The sequence below is a fragment of the Pinus tabuliformis genome, chromosome 6, assembly GCF_031772625.1.
Source record: "Pinus tabuliformis cultivar Carrire ecotype Pingquan chromosome 6, CPIR1, whole genome shotgun sequence".
NCBI classification, from domain to species: domain Eukaryota; kingdom Viridiplantae; phylum Streptophyta; class Pinopsida; order Pinales; family Pinaceae; genus Pinus; species Pinus tabuliformis.
In genome coordinates, this window is record NC_142292.1 from 1,679,145,055 (window position 1) to 1,679,166,429 (window position 21,375).

Below are 21,375 nucleotides of genomic sequence, written 5' to 3' on the forward strand. Positions count from 1 at the left end.
GTATAAATACAATAGTAATGGGGTAATCACTAGTATTATAGGGACTCAACACATGGTGTCAGAACCTAGGCATACCCACGCATGGGCGACGCAGTTCAAATAGACCTTGTACCTATATTGGATCATTAAAATCCTCCTGGGCAAGGCCCTAGAGAAAATTTTAGTGAGCATGGAAACAATAGTGCAAGACTTCTATAAACTGCAATTCCAAATGCAAAAAAAGGATGGACACCTTAGCCGCATGAAGAGTCACTTCCCATATCTTCTCTCACAAATAGTGTTTCCCGATTCCAATGCTAAGGACTTGGCTATGATCGAATACGCTTCTGCTAAGCAAGATGAATATGATGATAGATGGTTTTTAATTTTTGACTAGTTCATATGCAGATAGATTTTAATTTTTAGTTTGAAGTTTTATATGTTTATAGGAAAATAGAGTATGTACAAGGAAATGATATAAAAACTTATATAGCTTGGGTAGAAAGTCTTACCACTTTTTGTTACTAGATGGCTTATCATGCAGTTAGGTGGCCAGCAAACTTGGTGTCCCACTAGGAAAGTTGATGCCACCTAACCTGTTTAATATGGTTGTAACTTTCTTATATATTAATGAAAATGTAAGGATCTACCAAGATTACAAAAAAAAATTAATTCAAGGCCCTATTAATAAATAAAATATAATTTATTGTGAAACAATGCCAAAATTAAAAAAAAATATTCATAAAATGTAAATAAACAAAATAGAAACTAAAAATATAAGAAAGGCTAATGAATTAAGATCAACCATAAAATAAGGGGTCAATGCCCTACAAATAATTCAAGGATAACATAAAAAAATTCTAACTAAATATTCAAGCTTAAAGGAGCTAAGAATACTTAATGGAGCTAGGAATGATCAAGATGATACAAAAAACCAATCCAAAACAATTATTAACAGAAACCTTAGAAAAATAGGTAAAAAAATAGACACATAAAAATAAAGAAAATTTAAAAATTAAGAAGACAGGATGGGCAGCCAAATTCTACTAATATTCGAGCTATCATCTCTATTCAAATTATTGAGCCTTTTTATTTCCAGGGCCTCCCTAAATTTTCAATGATGAAAATGACTAATATTGGCAATGATTTTGGCATCCTCAATGTATATGTGATACTTAGATTTATAAGCATGCCTTGCCAAATAAGAGGAGTGGTTCCTACCATGCTTGATGTTAGTGGCATTCTCATGAATCCTTTGATTAATCGAGTGATCGGTCTCACCTATGTAGGGTGTTCCATAAGAGCAAGGGATAACGTAAACACCTTTCATATTTTTAGGGTCCACAGGGTCTTTAACATATCTTAGGGAACTCTGTATGGTATAAGATGCCTAAAATTTGAAGTAACCTTATGCTTCCTTAATATCTTTGCAATCTCGTGAGTGGTCCCTTGGATAAAAGGGAGATGTACTCTTGGAAATCGACCCTTGGGTTCTCTCATAGCCCTAGGACCTATATCGACTTTGAGGAAACCCTTAATACGTTGGTGTCTACTGTATCCATTATTAATGAAAACCCTATGGAGCTCATCATTAAGATGGTTGTCATTAGAAACTCTTAAAGATCTAGATGCTAAAGTGTTGACAACACTGAGCTTTTGAGGTAGGAAATGATGAGATTTAACATGAAGGTATTGATCCATGTGAGTTTTATTCTGAAAGAACTGATGAGAAAAAGAGCCATCATCATTCCTTGAAAGGAGGATGTTAAGGAAGGGCAGAATACCATTGCTTTCATATTTCATGGTGAACTTTGTGGAACTTGATTGATTGTAAGATGTAGGAAGAAAACATCCAACTCTTCCTTACCATGGCACATGATGACACAAGTGTCATCCACAAACCTGTTCCACAACTTGTGCAGAGGATGAGAAGAGGCTAAGACTTTTAATTCAAAATCATCCATGAATATATTAGCCACCACAGGGGGGAGGGGGGAACCCATGGCGACACCAAAATCTTTCTCATAGAATTCTACATCAAAAGAGAAGAAAGTAGAGGTGAGACATATATCAACTAATCTAGCCGTATTAAGATCTATAATACGCTTGATTACTTCAATGGCCTCATTGATGGGGATATTAGTGTAGACAGAGACTACACTAAAACTCACAATATTGTCATCGGGATCAAGTTTAATACACTTTAACTCATTGAAAAAGGATGCAAAGTCCTTGACAAAGGATTCTATGTGGCCAACAAGGGGCTTAAGCTTTAACATATGATAATTTTTATTAATTTTCTAATTTTAAACATTTATAAATTACATAGTTTAAACAATATCACGATGATTATCTTTGATATATAAATTGTATTTTTTCATATTTAAATTTTTGTTTGAATTTACTATAGGTTTTTTTAACATATTGGAGTTTGCATCCGTTTCTGTCAGTGATGTAATGGAAACAGAAGAGGAGGTAGACTATACAGAGGACCCTCTTCATTCTCAGGTTATTTTCAACCATCCGTCGTTCCTTCCGCCGACCTCTGGTTATTCATCGCTCCCCTCCTCACATCCCTCCCCGGCGATCACTATCTCGGTTACCTCTCCCTCACATGTGCCCGAGGGTTCCTTGCCTACTGCATCTCCTGGTCTCGATCTTCCCCCGCTGTCCCCGGGAACCCTACACTTCCTGTCCTCCGTTATTCCCCCGTCGCCATCTTTTGATCCTCACCCTCCGTCCTCCTCCTTCCTTGCTGCCGCACCAACCGATCCGCCTCTCTCGTCGGGGGCTGGGCCTTCTGCCTATCGACAATCCCCCTCTGGATGTTTTGAGACCCCTGCAGTAAGGGTTTGTTCATCGAAGGCACCCCCCCTAGAAAGCTCTCCGGACCCCCTTGCGGATCATCCTTCTGCTCCGCGCACGGGTAAGAAGAGGAATAAGTGCGTCAAAGCTACTTCCAGGGATATATCCATCCAGTTCGGAGAGACATCTGCCATAGGGGAAGCAACAAATATGGCTAATACCATTCTGGTTGGGCATGTTCGAGGGCGGGCATACTCAGCTACTCGGCTTACCCTCTGGGTAAAGGAGATTTGGGGTGGTGTTCTTAAAGAACTCCCTGAAGTGCAGGTCCTTCCCCGAGGATGGTTCGCCCTACACATTGCCAAGGAAAATTACACTGATTTGGTGCTGGCCAGATATTGGCACATTGAGATGGCGCCGGTGTTGCTGAAAAGGTGGAGCCCCCTCTTCGACCCTGAACGTGAGCAGATAGGGGTAGGGCCACTATGGGTTCGGCTCCCTGGCCTCCCTCTCCAGTATTGGAATGATGAGGTTTTCATGCGCATAGGGAACGCGCTGGGTACATACCTGGATCACGACAGAACTTTCGTTGAATCCAGAAACAGAACACTGGCCCGTATTTTAGTTTACCTAGACACTCGTGATGGTCTAGAGGAGAAGATCACACTTCACTGGGGCAGATATACTCGAATTCAAATCCTAGACTACGAAGGAGTGCCTTTCAGATGCCGTCGCTGTCACAGGGTTGGTCACATTTTTAAGGATTGCCCTCTCAATAAAAAACAAGAGGAGACCCCTGTGGCATCCACCATACCATCGAGGCCTACATCTTCGCCTGCACATCGCACTCCTGTTACAGGCGTACCCTCCAACTCTCCCTCACAGGCTCCTCGATCGGCACATGGCATCGCACCATCATCGGTCACCAGAGCTCGGGCGGCCTCAGCATCTACATCCGCTCTGAGTACATCTATTTTCCCTTCTTTGTCTATTTTCACATCTGGTGCATCCTCACTCGCTCCCTCACAGTCTGTGGCTCACTGCTCTCTTCCCTCCTCTCCGGTTATTGCCCCCTCCATTCCATCCACTCTCATGGTCACTTCGCCTCTCTCTTCCCCTTCGTCATCCGGGGGTGCATATCATAATTACAATCTTCGCCCACACCCTCACGCAATTGGCTCACACTTGAAGATTGCTGGGCTGGGTACCACGTCACCCAGCCTGATCCCTTTATCAGCTCATGGTAGAAAATCTCACCTTACAAAGGCTATCAGGAAGGCGGGTGTAGAGGTTGCCTCCGGGCGACAATCCACCATTGTTGGGGTTCTTAGAGCTATGAACACCCCTGGCAACCTTCCCCCATGAAATGCCTATCCTTCAATCGCAGAGGCTTAGCTAGTGCCTCCAAGAAACTAGCCCTAAAGAGGATGATGGATACATTGCCTGTTGACATTATCCTCCTCCAGGAAACCCTCGGTCCTGCTGACTCCATTTCGGCTGCCCTATCCTCCATTTCCCCGGGTTGGCACTTTACAGCATTAGACTCATCGGGTCGTTCGGGGGGCCTTGCAATTGGATACAACCCTGCATCTATCAAGGCACATGGGACATGGGGGGAACCCGGGTTTCTGGGTCTCGACCTCTTCTCAGCAGACCTGGGTACCATGCTCAGGGTTATAAACATATATGGTCCTTGCCAACAAAGGGAAGCCTTTTGGAATCGCCTCCCGAGCCTACACATTCTCTCGACAGAGAATACTATCATTGGAGGGGATCTAAATTTTTCCCTGGGATACAGTGAATCCTGGGGTTCATCTGCGCAGATCGACCCAATCACTGGTTTCATGACTGATCTTCTGGAGTGCCATGACTTGATTGATGTCCCCATGATCAAATCCCTTCCTACCTGGAGGAACAGACGCATTGGGGAAGCTGCACTGGCATGCAGATTGGACAGATTCATTATGAAGGGCACTATGTTTCGACAGCTTCACTTATACAAGCAATGGGTGGGAACTGGAGGAATCTCGGATCATTATCCTATCTATCTGGAGCTATCGGGGCCAAACAAAAAGCCAAAAGCTCCCTTCAAATTTAATCACGGATGGCTACAGGACCCCTCCTTCATCAAGCTGGTCCAGGACTTCTGGACACAAAATCCTATTGATAGAGTGGACTCACTGGCAAAAGGATTCTGCATGAACCTATCACAGCTAAAACACCTGTCAATAGAATGGGCCAAAGAAAAGAACAAACAGGATAATACTGCGCTCATACACATTGAATCTGAAATCTCCTCCCTTATTGATGAAAGAGGTTTGGGCTTCATCACTGCTGCAGACAAAGTACACCTGGTAGAGCTCGAAGTACAGAAACAAAAAATCCTTAGGGAGAGGGAAGAATCCATCCGTCTTCGGAGTAGAGCTACATGGCTAAAAGCTGGGGATGAAAACACCCGATTTTTTCATAACTTTGCAAAGGGTAGGAAGGTTCATAACACTATATGGAGTCTCCCTACACCTGAAGGAGATGTTGCTGATACTTTCCCAAAGCTCTCTCAGTTGGGGTCCTCCCATTTCAGAAATCTATACAAGCAGCCCCAGGCCTCTTCCATTGCTAAGATCATCAATATAGCGAGTCGTTTTCCCAGATTCGTAAATGAGGAAGAGGCGGCAAATCTCTTTGACCCTGTCTCTCCTGAAGAGCTAGAGAGCACCATCAAATGGTTCAAGAAGGACTGGAGCCCGAGGCCGGATGGATGGTCCATTGAATTCTACATTGCTTTCTACGAGCTTATTAGCTATGATTTATTGAGGGTGATAGAGGAATGTCGGGAGACCGGATCCATGTACAATGCCATCAACTCCACCTTCATCGCCTTGATTCCCAAATCTGATTCTCCTTCCTCCTTTGATGACTACCGTCCCATCTCCCTCTGTAACATGCTATACAAGATCATATCAAAAATCATTGCTAATCGCATCCGCCCCATTCTATCACGTCATATCGCTCCTCATCAATTTGCTTTCCTGGAACATTGACAGATCCATGAAGCTGTTGGTGCAGCTTAGGAAGCTCTTCATTCTATATGGACCAAGCACCAGAAGGCCATCATTCTCAAGATTGACTTAGCCAAAGCTTTTGACCGAGTCAGTTGGCTCTATCTCAAAATGATCCTTATACATCTCGGGTTCCCCCAAAATTTCATTTCCTAGATTATGGCCTGTATTACCACCCCGACTTTCAGTGTTTTGATAAATGGCTCTACATCCCAATTTTTTCACTCTGAGCGCGGACTGAGACAGGGATGTCCACTATCACCCCTCCTCTTCTTGATCGTCATGGATGCCTTGAGTCAGCTTATCGATTCTGCTAAAAGAAATGGGGAATTTAGTGGTCTTAGGGCTACTGATGAATGCTTCCTTACCCACCTTGTCTTTGTGGATGATGTTATGATCTTCCTGGATGGCAGCATCCGTGACTCTCGGTCATTCTCTAACATTATCAATCTTTTCTAATCCGCTACTGGTATGCTTGCAAATCACTCCAAATCATCAATCATTTTATCCAGAACCTCCATCCATGAATCTCACCTGGCATAATAGTTATTTCCATATACCATCCTCCCATTAGATCATGGTCTAAAATATTTGGGATTTAGAATTAAGCCCGTCAGCTCTAAGATCACCGACTAGATCTGGATAGTGGCTAAATTAGAGAAGAGACTTAACATCTGGAGCCATTTATACCTCTCCAGACCTGGCAGGCTAGTCCTGGTAAAAGCTGTACTAGAGGCTACTCCGGTGTTCTGGATGGCTTTAGCCTGGATTCCGAGAAGAATCTTGGCGAGGCTACATCAAATATGCAATAGGTACCTATGGAATGGGAATCAGGAAAAACACATATTTGCTTGGGTTGGATGGAAGAAGATCGCCACTCCCAAAAAATGGGGAGGATGGGGGCTAAAAGATCTCCCTTCTTTTGCCCAAGCTCTCGCTGCAAAAATGGGGTGGACTCTTCTCACTGGCAACAATCTATGGACCAACATCTCATACAACAAATACATTTGGCCGCAAAATATCCTGGATTGGGTTCGTCTCCCCACCTGGCCAAAAACAGGAATATTCTCTGTTTGGAAAGCTCTCCTAAACTCTCTGCCTCTCATCAGGGACAATCTGGTTTGGAGGGTCAATGATGGAACCTTAGCTCGTATTGGCATGGACCCCTGGTTTGGTTGTGGAGGTAGATATATATTACGTGATGCCCTCATACAGCATCTCCACTCACAGGAGATAAGAGTCCTGGCAGACATTGCTGATCCTCAAAACTCCTCCATTTTTGAACAACGCTGGAAAATAGCTAATCAAATCAATCTTCCACCTGATTGGCATTAGGAATGGCTGGAATATATCAATGCCTTAGCAGAATCACATATAAGGATCAAACAGGGACAGGATGAACTCATTTGGTACCACACAGGAAATGGTGTATACACCCCAAAGTCGGGTTACCTTACACTGATATCGCATAAAGTCCCTGACACGATCTCCTTTTGGTGGCATACTATATGGAAACTCACGGCTCCCCCCAGGCAGAAATTATTTTTTTGGTGCATACTAAAAGGAGTTGTCCCCACGGGGGAATATCTTATGCGCCGCGCTGTATATGGTCCGACCTAGTGCACCTTCTGCAAACAATCAACTAAATCCTGCACACGTTTGTTCTTAAACTGTCCCTCTATAACTGCAATTTGGCAAGCCATATCAAATGCTATCCAGCATACAGGCAAATGGGAGGGTGACGATATTATTCGTTCATGGGAATCTTGGTTTTACAACCATAAAAATTCAAAACTTCAAAGCTTGCCTATTATTACATGCTGGTACATATGGTTAGCCCGGAATCGTTTGATCTTTGATGACAAACCAGCTATCTGGCCGCACATTATATCTCTCATTATTGCTGCATATAACGCGCTACCTGACCCGCCACAGCCCAGGAACAGAAGCCCGCGTGACCCTCCACAAATTGACCATAGCACTCCATGGGCTTTCTTTGATGGCTCAGCACAACAGCAGGGTTGTGGGGGAGGTTTTATATTATTCATCAATGATCAACATTTCTACAAAGCCAAACTGGGGCTGGGACCTGGCACAAACAATTTTGCTGAGATTATCTCTCTTCGTCATCTCTTGCATTTTGCATTGGGGCACAACTGCATGCATAGCCATATATTTGGTGACTCTAAGATTATCATTGATTGGTTCAACAATAATACAGAATGCCACACACACACTCTCAGAACCATTTTGGATGATATTCATATACTGAAGGCTCAATTTATTGACATCACTTGTCATCATATCTACAAGGAACACAACAGCAGTGCCGACCAACTTTCCAAGGAGGCTACGGCACTTCCCAGAGGCGAGTGGCTGATCCAGGAGCAGCGAGGCACAGATTTTTACTAGTACTATCATCGACCATATATTGATACACACTACTATAGGGCGGACAGCCCATGAGTTATAGATCTGTTTTTGATACTTTTTTGAACTCATGTACATAGCTGAAACAGACAATATATGATGCCCTGTGTGGCTTTACGTCTCATATTTTTAATAGATAGATTAAGGAACATCCTGTGTGATGGTTCTTTTTGCCTTTTTTGATCAGACTTAATAGCTTCACAGCTTCCCACATGCAGTGGAAGTATATACAGCATATGCCAATGCATCTACAATATGTAATTTTTCAACTTTTAATGAAAGATTACGATTTTTCCAGTGGAAAAAAAACATATTGGAGTCCAAGTTGTAGATAGACTGATTACATATGAAGCTAAACCAATAAAGGGGACTCGAAAATTGCATTCAATTAAAGGACTACCGAAATGAGTTTGCATTTGATAAAAGAAAAGATTCTTGCTTTTGCTGAGTGTGCATAGAGGACACACAATCCAATGATGTTTGTGAAAACAATATGTATGTAAAAGCTTAGAAACATACATAACTAAATAAAAAGGGGCAAATTTCAGTGGCAAGCTTCAAAGAGAGGGAACGAGAGGAGACTATAGTATCATCCGAAGGTGATCAAGTTTCTTATCTTGTTAGAGAAGGTAACATTTCAATTTCTTTCAAAGGATATATATATATGTTTTATGTTTTTAAAATCATCATGTATAAGTATCTAGATAATAGTTCAAATATAGATATCTAGAAATAGATAATAAAGTCAAGTCCATGTTGATAAAGTTAATTTCATGTTAATTATGATAGAATTTACACTTATTTTATTGTGTAGGAGATTTTTTTTGTTGTAGTTTCACCCATTAACAACATATAAAATGTCAAGTATTATTTGATGTGGTGCATTGAACAAAATATGAAGTTATTGGAAGACTGTGATGATAACGTTTTTATATATGAAAAAGTGTCTATTATGCTGAAAGGTTATTTTTTCCAAGAAAATCATCAAACTGAGAGTAATATTTAGTTTCAATACTATCAACCTGATGTCATAAGTTGTCAATATAGTCACTTGGTGTGTTCATTGCACATAAAGTTGATAGAAGTTCAATAACAAAAAAAATTGAAAGTTTAAAAATGAAGAATGTCAAAAGTTGATCATGAACAGATCATTGAGGATGGAATTCCATTACAATATTTTTAATTGAACTTCCCAACAATTTTTTCTCCTTGGATTCATCTTTGAAAACTTAGAGTTCAAGTACATTGTCAGTCTTTCTTTTTGTGCACTCTTAAGTTGTACATTCTTAAGAATGTGATGATGTGAAAGTGATGCTCATTGGTTCCTATATTGAGTTACAAAGTTATATGTATATTTCCTGTTATGTAGATGTATTGAGGATTTTAAGCTACTAATATTATGTTTTCATGCACAAAAAGTAATTTATATGTATACATTCTCTGGTCTTAAATGATTTCATACATGAATGCAAAATGTACATACCATATTTTATAATGCAATTTTAAGTTATGATTGTTTTAGACATCTATAACAAATTATAAAATTCATTCAAATGCAAAATGTACCATGTTTTGTAATTTGCGATTTTACTAGATTCATTTTAAATAAATTGACAAAATAACGTAAAAAAAACCCAAGAATCATTTCCTAACATTATAAGAATGATTGAATGCAAAATGTACTAACTAAATGAAAATTTACTTTCATTTCTACATATTCATGAACTTAAATATGTAAAACCTTTAAAAGCATCAAACCATGCATCATGCAAATTGTGGCCCATGTTTTATAATGCAATATTTTCTAGTATGTTTGTGCATTCAAACAACTTTATATTAAAAGTTAACTATCAACTGAAATCCATAGTAGCCTTTATATACATGAATTGAAAATGTACATACCATATTTTATAATGCAATTTTAATTTATGATTGTTCTAGACATCTACACCAAATTTTAAGATTCATTCAAATCCAAAATGTACCAAGTTTTGTAATTTGTAGCTTTACTAGATTCATCTTAAATAAATTGACAAAACAATTTAAACAAAACCTAAGAATCATCTGCTAACATTATAAGAATGATGATGTAAAATGTACCAACTAAATGAAAATTTACTTTCATTACTACATATTCATGAACTTAAATATGTAAACTCTTTAAGCATCAAACCATGCATCATGCAAATTGTACCATGTTTTATAATGAAATATTATAGTATGTTTGTGCATGAACAAATTTATATTAAAACTTAACTATGAATGGGCATCCATAGTAGCCTTTCAATAAATGAATGAAAAATGTACATAACATATTTTATAATGCAATTTTTATGATTATTTTATACATCTACACCTAATTATAAGATTCCTTCAAATGCAAAATGTACCATGTTTCGTAATTTTCAACTTTAATAGATTAATTTTAAATAACAAGTGACAACACAACTTTAAACAAAATCTAAGAATCATCTACTAACATTATAACAATGATCATTCAAAATGTACCAATTAAATGAAAATTTACTTTGATTGCTACATATTCATGAACTTAAATATGTAAAACCAAGTATTAAGCATCAAACCATGCATCATACATATTGTACCACACAAAATGTACATAAACTCCAAAATTAGCATGTATTAAATCATAATAAAGAGTTCTAGACATAAAATATGTCCAAATTTTACATCATTATAAAAGTAAATATATAATAAAAAGTTATCAAATAAAAATATGCACCAATTCATAATAAAGAGTTTTACTTTCAATATCTCCAAAATTTATATCATGATAAAAGTAAATATAACATAAAGTGACTGTCAAATAAAAGGTTGCATGAATTTAGAGAATCTCGCTGAAATATAATATCTATCAACCTCCTCGTGCTCTCATATAAATCATGGGTTCCTTGCACAACATGTGTAATTGCATATATACATAAGATTATGTACTTTAAAATATAAGTTTAATGTTTTAAAATTAAATGAGAATGCAACCATCAAAGCAAAATTATAAAAAGTTTCAAATTTCATGCAATACCTCATTTTGTTACCCCTCCCTTGTACCCTTGTGGTGTTCACCATGCACTGCGCCCTCATGGATAAATTGTACAATACATGTGCATTTGTATATATATTAAAATTTTAAAATTTCACATGAAAATGCATAAACTAGATCAATATTGAAAAAATAAAGTATCTACTTTTTCAAATTGTCTATATGAGTCAATCCCTGTAATCGACTAAAGTTTTAAATTCCATGCAATACCTCCTGATGTTCCCCTTTCATTTCTCCCACCTAGATTCCCTGTACAATATATGTACATCTATATATTAAAAATTTAAATTGCACATGAAAATGCATAAACTCGCAATATTAAAAAAAATGTTACACAACTTTTTCAAATTGTTGAGCTGATACTATCCCCATTGTCGACTCCATCACTAAAGTCCTTGGAGAACATAAATTGTCTCCACAAACCTAAAATTTAGAAATGTTAAAGCTGTAAGATAAATCTATCTCATTTTTTAATGAAACTTTCACTTCAATTTATAACAAAAAATAAGTGAAATTTCAATACTTGTGACAATCGAATATTTGATACATCTCCTAGTAGGGAGGAAGAGGGTGGTGCTATGTCAAAAACATAAAAAAAAATCAACATCTATTAACATTTAATTGTATATACATAATTATTTTGTTTAAAAATATCTCCTCACAATACTGATATAATAAAAGTAGAATAATAACTGTATGAACATGAATTCTTAAAAAAACTAACAGCTATCAAAATATCTTGATTGAAACCTAAACCTGGGATCGTGATATTATCAAAATGTTTGTTCAACAAATGAGTTAACTGCAAATGGTGAACATATGATACATTTTTGTTAGATTATATATGAAAAAATTAAAAAAATGTATGTTAATCAACATTAAAACATATATTACAAATTACATTAAAATATCCACCCTAACCATTAACACATACCGATCCCACGCCCTCTTCCTCATGGACAATTAGGTCTTGCAAACCATTACGACAACTATTTGAATATGCTTTAATTTCCTCAATATTTACATTATCTATCTCCTCATCTATTTTATATACAAAATTAGCATGTGCATTAGCTCGTGCTTGATTTAGATCAATATCAATTCTAGTCAATGCACTCTAGATGTTGTCTAATGTCATCCCTTCCTTCTCGACCAATTTGAGAAGTGGCATTCATCTTTGGCCGCAAAGTTACCAGACGAGGAGGTTGATGTACAAAAGGTTGTGGAGGTCAAGGAAATTCAATATCATGTAATGTGCCCTTACGATCACATAATTTACCTCTCCCAATACCATAATATTTAGATGGAAGCTCATTATAATCAGGTTTCATACCCAAAAATAATTCTACATAAAATAAGTTTCCAAAATAAATTGGAACCTCCTCATTCCATGGCAACCTTCCATACGATGCAAGGAACCTATCATACAAATGACTGGCTATATCAAGGTGCTTGAAATATTGCACCTTGAGCATCTTTCTGTTTAGCCCTTCTTTGAAATTAAGCATAGATTTTGCATTTTATTTTGTAACCATTCTACTAACCTCAGCCCATTTATCGGGACCCATTACTACTTCCTTTCTATGCCTCATCATATCTATAAATCAATCCATAGTTGGCCCAAGCTACTCGTAAATATCAAGAAATGAGCTTAGAGAGTGCACAACTATTTCTAAGGTTTCTCGACTCTCTGCAAGGAGCTCCAAATTCCCAAGGTCTTTCCTCAATTTTGAATAATGAATTTTACACCTTTGTAATGTACATTATGGGAGGTTTTCTTTCCAAGGAATCTCATCAGGAATATCAGATGGATAAGTGGTAGTTGGTGTATGGCCTTCTTCTTGAATTTCCCGGCTTTGCTTACGTCTACTTCGAGCAACATTTTCATCCTTTGCATCAATATATAAAATAACTTTTAAATATAAACACATGTGAACAAATGTATTCATACACATGCAAGATAGGCATGTACATGCATATGTACATACAATTTACTTACATGTACAATTTTTTTTAACATAAAAAAAATTTGATAGTTTACCAAAATGATTAGGATCATGATGATCTGATTGAGATTGATGACCACTGGAAGATGGTTGAGCACCGTCATGCCCACCCAGATATGGTTGAGCACCATCATGACCACCCAGAGATGGTTGACCATCATTATGCCCAAGTAGATGCATTTATTGAGCTTGTTGACGATTGGGAGAATGTTGACCACCCTTACGTGATGACATAGTGAGCGAAGCTTCTAAAAAAATAGAAAATAAATTCAATACACACACACACACACACACACACATATATATAACATACCATGATTGTGTGAACGATAGCGCTCCATTGATTGAGTAGATACTCTTTTCGACCTAGTTTGAGATGCTCCTAAAAAAATGAAATTTATTATAAATTAATTTAAAGCTAAATTGATAAAAATTCAATTCTATATGTATACATACATATGATTATATTCAAATATCATCTAAAAACTTACACATAAACATATATATGCCACGATCATGATGGACCTCCCCCAATTCATTTGATATTCTCTTTGATCCATGACCTCCTTGTCTAGTAGATGTATGAGACTCAATTGATGTTCCCCTTGAAGAATCATGTGGAAAATGCTTATACATGATATGGATATCTATAGATATATAGATACAATATCTTTAAAAAGTTACCTCATGCATATACAATTCTTTTTAAAATTGCTATTTAAAAATATCAAGAATTCAAAAAATTGTTGTAACCCTTGAAGTTACCTCACGCATTTAAAAATCTTGAAATTCTATTTAAAAAGATCAAGAATTTAGAAAATTGATGTAACCCTTGAAGTTACCTCATGCATTTAATTGATATAACCATTGAATTACATCATTCATTTTAAGATCTTAAAATTTCTATTTAAAAACATTAAAAGAATTCAGAAAATTAATGTAACTATCCGAAGCTCTTCATTTGAAATATACTCAACAATAAAAACCAAATGTTAAATCACACACATTTTGAAAAATAAATAAAAAAATTTCTAAAACATGTCAAGTTCACCAAGTTGTGCTTACATAGTGGGGGCACACTTGGTATAGAATTTTAAAAAACACATGATCATTAAAAACAACACGTTTATAACTAAAAAACACACACATATTAAAGATATCTTACAATTTCCATCAATAAATTTTGATGGAGAGCTTCTTAACACTAATTCATCTTTCACACATGAATCTTGAATTGGAATTGCCCAACACAATAGATTACTAAATATCCTATTAACATTTTCACAATATCTTATGCTAAATGATTGAAATTGTCTAACACTATTTTTTGCTTCTCCATGTAGTTGTTTTAACCTCCACTTTTTAACTTGGTACACACCTTTTATCTAGTTACACATAGGTTCAGAGCTAGTGAAAACTACAGTTCAATTGGATCCATACTATCTAGTTGTTCCTAAGCCTTCTATCAATGTAATATAATATGCTTCATTGATTATTGTTCTTCTAGGTACATTCATTTTCCTTTGGAGGACTTTGTTATTCGCAATATTTCATGGCACATAAGCAATCATTGCTTGCCCTAGACTGGGATAACAAGAAACATCTATGCATAATGTCCTTTTTTCAACCATGTTTAATGGGTTTTTCGATCATTGTAAAAAAAAAATTCAATAAAATATTAAATTTGTTTATTGAAAATTCCTTAGTTTATGGGAGAATGATAATAAATAAATACCTATTGTGATTGAATAGTGGAATACTACAAGGATTTATGAATAATATATTTATTTATTGCAAATTCCTTAGTTTCTAGGAGAATGATAATAAATAAATATCTGTTGTGATTGAATAGTGGAATACTACAAGGATTTAGCCCACTTTTAGGTACATCTTCTATGTTCTCCTTTGTAATTTATACAACTTTTGCATATGACAGCTGAATTTATACAATGTTTTCATACACTGTTAGTTTATTGTTATTGTTCATTAGGGAGGCTCGTTGGAGGAATTTTTTGCGTTGTTAGTTTACTGTTATTGTTTGTTCAGGAGGCTCGCTGAAGGAATTTTTTGCATTGTCAATGTGCTAGAGGAATTGTTGGTAGAGTACAACCCCTATGTTGGACGCACATGTGTACCTTAGTCTACTCATTCAAATCAAAAAGTTTGTTGTTTGTGGTTGAATTTTTTTAATTTGGACATTCTTTGAGAGATTTATGAATCCAAAATTGATATCATATTTTATAAGAGATTTGAAATGCTCCCACATTTTAAATGTGATATAAATGTGATATTTATATTAGTTACTTCTATGGAGAACTAGATGTACTAATTTTTTTATTTATCCATTTTATTGAAACAATGGTGAAAACAAAACAAAATATGAAGGTTCTCCATCTAGGGTGATGAATTATTGTTGGTGGGAAACAAGACACAAGAAAACTACAATTAATTAATAAAAAATATGGTTGGGTTTGATCATATCATGATCTTGGTTGGGTAAAAGGGCAAATCATAATGATATTTCCACGTGGAGGCTCATTAGGTTTTGTTTCAATTGTGAATTTATTGATAGTTTGGGGGGCTTACAAGAGAGGAAGATTGTTAAGAGAGAATATAGGCTCATTAAAGAGGTTGTTGGGTAAGAGAGAGGCTTGGGTAGAAGAGCATTGGATATGAGAAAATGGATATAGGAGGTTACAAAGAGTTGACAAAGTGGAGGGGAAAATTCCTAAAAGGAGTTAGGTAAGAAAATCAATGAATGAGAGGAGAAGAAACCAATTAGAATTAGGAAGTGTAATGCTAATGGAGATAGAACAAAGGAATTGTTTCGTAATATGAAATTAACACTAATTGAAATAGAGAGATGTGTTTATGGGCATGTGAGAATTAACGAATGAAGTACATATGCATCTTAGAATGTAATTAGTGAGTGAAGTGAACTTTTTATCTGGTAGCCATGGAGGAGGTTAAATTTAAATAGTATTTGTTCTATGAAATGGAGGACTACTTGACAAACTATTTTTCTCGTACTAATAGAAATTTGAAGTATTAGTGATTGAATCATATCAAACTGTCAAATTTTCAAACTCTTTTTCTTAGCTCAATTGAATTTGGTAATTTCCGCATGCGGTGTTAAGAAAACAGACTTGTCCTACATGCAAGTCTCTAGTTTTTTCTCTAGAAACTAGAGCCACAACATGTGCAGCATAATGGGATGTACAACCTGAACAAAAACATGCTAGAACAGAGGGTGGGAAGTGGGATTTTAGTTTTTCTGTGTTTTTTTCATCTTGTAACAATAATTTTAACTAGAAGAATTTCTATTTTTTATTTATTTATGGATTTTTCTTTAAATAGGTGGATAACCGAGGTTACAAGCCAATGTTGGATCACTAAATGCATCATGACAAGGTCAGGAGGAAAATAGTTTTATGGCCCAACATCAAGCAAGAGTTTAAGCTGCTCTTGAAACTGCTTCCTAGTATGCAAAATTCTTTTGTATATCCTGTAGCTTAGACAACATAGTTGATTTATGCATTTTTATCCCGGCCTACTTCTCAAGTAAGAAACATAAATATATGTACCATTTTTTCTGTGGTTTTGCATCAGAAGGTGTGGAAATAACTTGGGCATACTAAACGACCTATTTAAAGAGTATATTTATGGTAACTTGGTAAGTAGTTGTGTATTGGTATGATGCCTAGAATATGTTAAGGTTTAAACCATATATTGCAATCCTTGTTTCTATTAATATCTTTAACAAGACCCAAAAGAAGGTTAAATGATCTTACCATTTCTCCTAAGTATTTTTCGAGGGTATGTGTTTGTGCCTTCGAGATTTCACTATGTGTGATTATTAGAATGACAAAGATTTCGATGTGTGATTATTGGAGTGATTAATTTTTCAAAGCCTAATTTGCTCTCAAACTAACTCAAGATCCACTGGATTCGAAAATTATTTGAATGATCTGATCGTTTTCATATAATTCTTCAACAGAGAAATAAAGAAAATATTCTACATTGGACGCTTTACAATCAACCTTGAACACTAATCCCTATCATGATTTTATTTCTATCTGCAATTACACTTGATTTTTTATCTCTTAAGATTGTATGTGTTAGGGCTTATAGCGAACCTAATTGCACTATTGTTAAATGTATTACAAGTGACTAATCGTATCATATGCCTTTTGAAATGGAATTTCTTTTTTTTGTTTGTAATTGTACTTTCAAGTAAGACTTTAGCTCTCTTGGATCCCTCTTAGAAGATTCATAGCAAGCTCAATACATTTTTCTTTGTGGTACTCAAGAACAATCAAGACAAGCACTTTCCAGATTTCTCCCGAGCATTCACTGAACTAACTCATAGCGTCTAATTTTGACTAGTCACAATGTCTAAATTCAATCATAGAAGAGAATAAAGGGAAAAATAGAATAAAATCTCTGATATCTAATTTTGGCTAGTCATATTGTCTAAGTTTGACTGTCCATGCTGTGTGCAATTGTGTCTGCAAATTGAATGCAAGATGATCATATTTTATCTCTAAATTTTCATTTTGTAAAATATAAATCCCAATCAAATCTAAGTACTCACAGGTGAAGTTGGGCATCTCCATAGAAATTGTTTAAAGCTACTAGGCATGTACTACGTTGTGAGATGGGCAAGAAAAAATGTTGTAGGATATTTGAAGATGCAATTGAAAAAGATTAAACCTGTGAGTTTTCCAAGCCAACAAATTTTTTGAACCTAGAGCTTAGTGCCTACTGCTGCAGAGATGGAGAAGAATAAATGGTTGATTCTATGTATGATGTCAGGCTTATGAAGGCAACATCGTGCTTAGTAACACTTCATGCTTCCTATGCCACTCGTTCAGGTTCCTATTCTAGTTAATGCTAAAGCAATCTGCAAGGATACTTGATGCACACTATGTTCAGAAACAATTAGAATGTTCTCCTATCCTTAGAGATGATTTATTTGAATAAAACTAGTCAACATGATCACCAATCCCTTTGTAATACTATGTTCATCTTATTGCGGAAAGAATTCAATGGCTACATATATAGTTATTTCTTTGCAATCTCACACACTTCAAAGGTGATTCAATGGCTACACATATAGTTGTTTATGTGTGTATTTATGACTACCAATGGACACATCATTATCTATGTGGCATCCATGCACATCATTATCTGTGTGGCTTCCATGTGTCTAGTCGTTGATAACTTTTATATTTCAATATCTTTAAATAAAAGTGAAATTAATTTGTTTAGTCTTGCACACAATCACAACGGATACACCAATCCCTCTGAAATACTTTGTTTGTCATGTCGCAAAAAGAATTCAATGGCTGAACATATATGTGATGGATTAGCGCCATTTAAGAGGGACCCAAAATTTGGTAGTGGTAGGTCCTATGAAGATTAATTTCATTTTCAAAGAAAAAATTACAATTTAGTTCGATGGGCTAACAAGAGGAAGAGGAGGCTATAATTCCTCCAGTGATGACAACGAATGGTGCCAACCAATCTTGTAAAAAAAAACAATTAAAAAATTTAAAACAACAGTAAAAAAACCAAAAATCTGAAATAGCCTCCATGCGAACACATACGCTATCGACAAATCAATTCTTCTAGTGCACCGACAATGCAAAAAATTTCTCCATCGATGAATGAACAATAATAGTAAACTAACAACACATAAAATATTTATTTGGCATTAGGGCTATGCTATACATAAACATTAATTCAGCCAAATTAATAATTTGACCAAATAATAATTATTAATAGGATAAAAGATTGGCAGTGGATCCTTGCCAAATTGGAATTGAAACTAAAACATTGGAGCCACAAGTGGCTCTCTCGGGCAGGTAGGCTTGTTTTAATTAAATCAGTTCTGATAGCAATCCCAGTCTACTGGGCTAGCCTGACCTGGGTGCCCAAAGGAATTCTAAACTCTATTGAGAAATTATGTAGCAGCTTTCTTTGGGTGGGGTCTAAGTTTGAGAGAGTTACCCCGTGGATTGCCTGGGACAAAATAGCTCACCCTAAAGAGTGGGGAGGCTGGGGTATAAAAAATCTTGCCTGCTTCTCTAAATCCCTTGCAGCAAAGTTGGTTTGGAGGACCATTACTACGGAAAATTTGTGGACTGTTATGACTAAAAGGAAATATATAGATCCATTAACAACGCTAGATTGGATTAGACTGCCACAAAAGTCATCCAAAAACTCCTTGGTGGTCTGGAAATCAGTGTTTGCATCTGTTAACATCATAGAGAAGGGTTTGGCATGGTATGTGGGAGATGGAACTCAGATCCGTTTGGGGCGAGATCCCTCGAGAGGTTGTTCAGAGGGATTTACTCTATCTCAAGGATTGGTCACGGCTTTAAAAGACAGGGGTCTTTACACTCTAAATCAGGTAGCTAATCCTGGGGATTCTTCCATTTGGAATCAAGGGTGGCTTCAAGGAAGAGACTTAAATTTGATTGAAGATAGGTTGGAGGAATGGGACAGGTATATAAGGGACCTCCTCAACTCCTCAGTCAGGCTTTCTGACTCCCCGGACGAGCTAAAATGGGTTTTTGCCCAGAATAGTTTTTATTCTCCAAAAGCAGGTTACAAATGGATGATGTCTCAAAATGGTAGGGAGAACCTGGATTGGTGGGCCAAATCATTATGGAAGTTAAAAGGACCAGCTAAATCAAAATTTTTCCTCTGGTGTGTCCTACTCCGGAAAGTTCCTACCTGGGATTTCCTTCAAAGAAGAGGTAGGATTGGTCCTGGTAGATGTCCTTTGTGTAAAGACAATGCTGAAACAGTTCAGCATCTATTTCTCCTTTGCCCTTTCAATTCTAGCCTTTGGGGCCGAAATGCTAAGCAAGATAAAGGTCCCTTACAGATGGGAAGGGTAGGGGCTTTTCGAGGCCTGGCAGAGATGGTGGAATGATTCCTCAAACGAAAGAGAAAGAACCATTCTGTTACTCATCACATGGGGGACTTGGCTAGCTACAAATCAAATTATTTTCAAGGATTCTGTCTTCCCTATTGGAAGACATGCTGCAGAAGGAGCTGCCATTTATGAAAGCATTCCTATACCTCAAGCTCCTTCTCCTTCCAGAGCTGTGTGTCAAGAACTCAGTAGATATTCTATGCCGTGGGCTTATTTTGATGGGGCTTCGGATATTAATGGTCGATGCGGGGCTGGCTTGATCATCCACTTTTCAAAGGAGAAGGTTGTTAAAGCTTCAATAGGTCTGGGACAGGGCTCAAACAATTTTGCCGAATTGAAAGCCCTTCATCTCCTTCTCAGCTGGCTCATTTTTAGAAATGTGAGAGAAGCTGAGATCTTTGGGGACTCCATGAATGTTGTGAAGTGGTTTAATGGGGCTCAGTGTTGCACCAATCTTAATCTGTTAACTCTGTTCAGAGAAGTTTCTCGCCTTACCAGTAGCTTCATGGAGGTTTCTCTTAGTCACATCTACTGAGAAAGGAATTTTGACGCAGACCATCTGTCTAAAGCAGGAGTTGAGCTTGATATGGGGTCGTGGTCTGTCTGGGAGGTTGAAAACGGGGTGGTTCGATGAGTCGAACAACCCAATTTTGTTTAATTCACCATTCCAGTTCTTCGGCCATTGTAAATATTTGTTTTTTCATGCTCTACGCTTTGTCTTCTATTCTCTGTTTTGTTCTCTGGCGGTTTCTTGGGCTGTTTTCCCCACTTGTGGAAGCCCGGGTAGCTGTTAGCCTTTCTCTTTTTCTCTTTACGCCCGAATCCTTAAAGTTTCTACTGTGGATTCCAGTGGCCTTTCTCTCACGTCGTGTGGCGGTTGTTTTCCGCGTGAACCTGAAGCGTTGGTTCTGGAGGAGGTTTCTTTCTCGCGATGGTTCGCTTTTTACCAGCGAGCAGGCTTGGCAGTGGGCGGAGGCTTTCCCAGCTTGCTGGTGGCTACAGCCTCTGTGTTTTGCTTACATATCATATATAATCTCTTTTTTTGAATAAAAGGATGGTCTTTTTCTGTGGAAAAAAAAAAAAAATTAT

General features: G+C 37.0%; 1 protein-coding gene across 1 annotated transcript; it reads left to right on the forward strand.

The window, feature by feature from the left end:
* The first annotated feature begins 6,002 nt into the window (after positions 1-6,002).
* LOC149265406 (uncharacterized) lies at positions 6,003-8,255 on the forward strand. The gene is made up of 3 exons (XM_089403709.1): positions 6,003-6,271; positions 6,551-7,026; positions 7,543-8,255. Exons 1-3 carry the CDS (start codon positions 6,003-6,005, stop codon positions 8,253-8,255), a joined length of 1,458 nt encoding a protein of 485 aa, XP_089259835.1.
* Positions 8,256-21,375: the final 13,120 nt, after the last annotated feature.

What these genes read in the sequence shown, in the direction of transcription:
- LOC149265406 (XM_089403709.1), top strand. Translation starts at nt 6,003, where the DNA reads ATGGCCTGTATTACCACCCCGACTTTCAGTGTTTTGATAAATGGCTCT. An exon ending in GGCAGCATCCGTGACTCTCG is followed by an intron (nt 6,272 to 6,550) that starts GTCATTCTCTAA and finishes CAGACCTGGCAG; the next exon opens with GCTAGTCCTGGTAAAAGCTG. An exon ending in CCCCTGGTTTGGTTGTGGAG is followed by an intron (nt 7,027 to 7,542) that starts GTAGATATATAT and finishes CAATTTGGCAAG; the next exon opens with CCATATCAAATGCTATCCAG.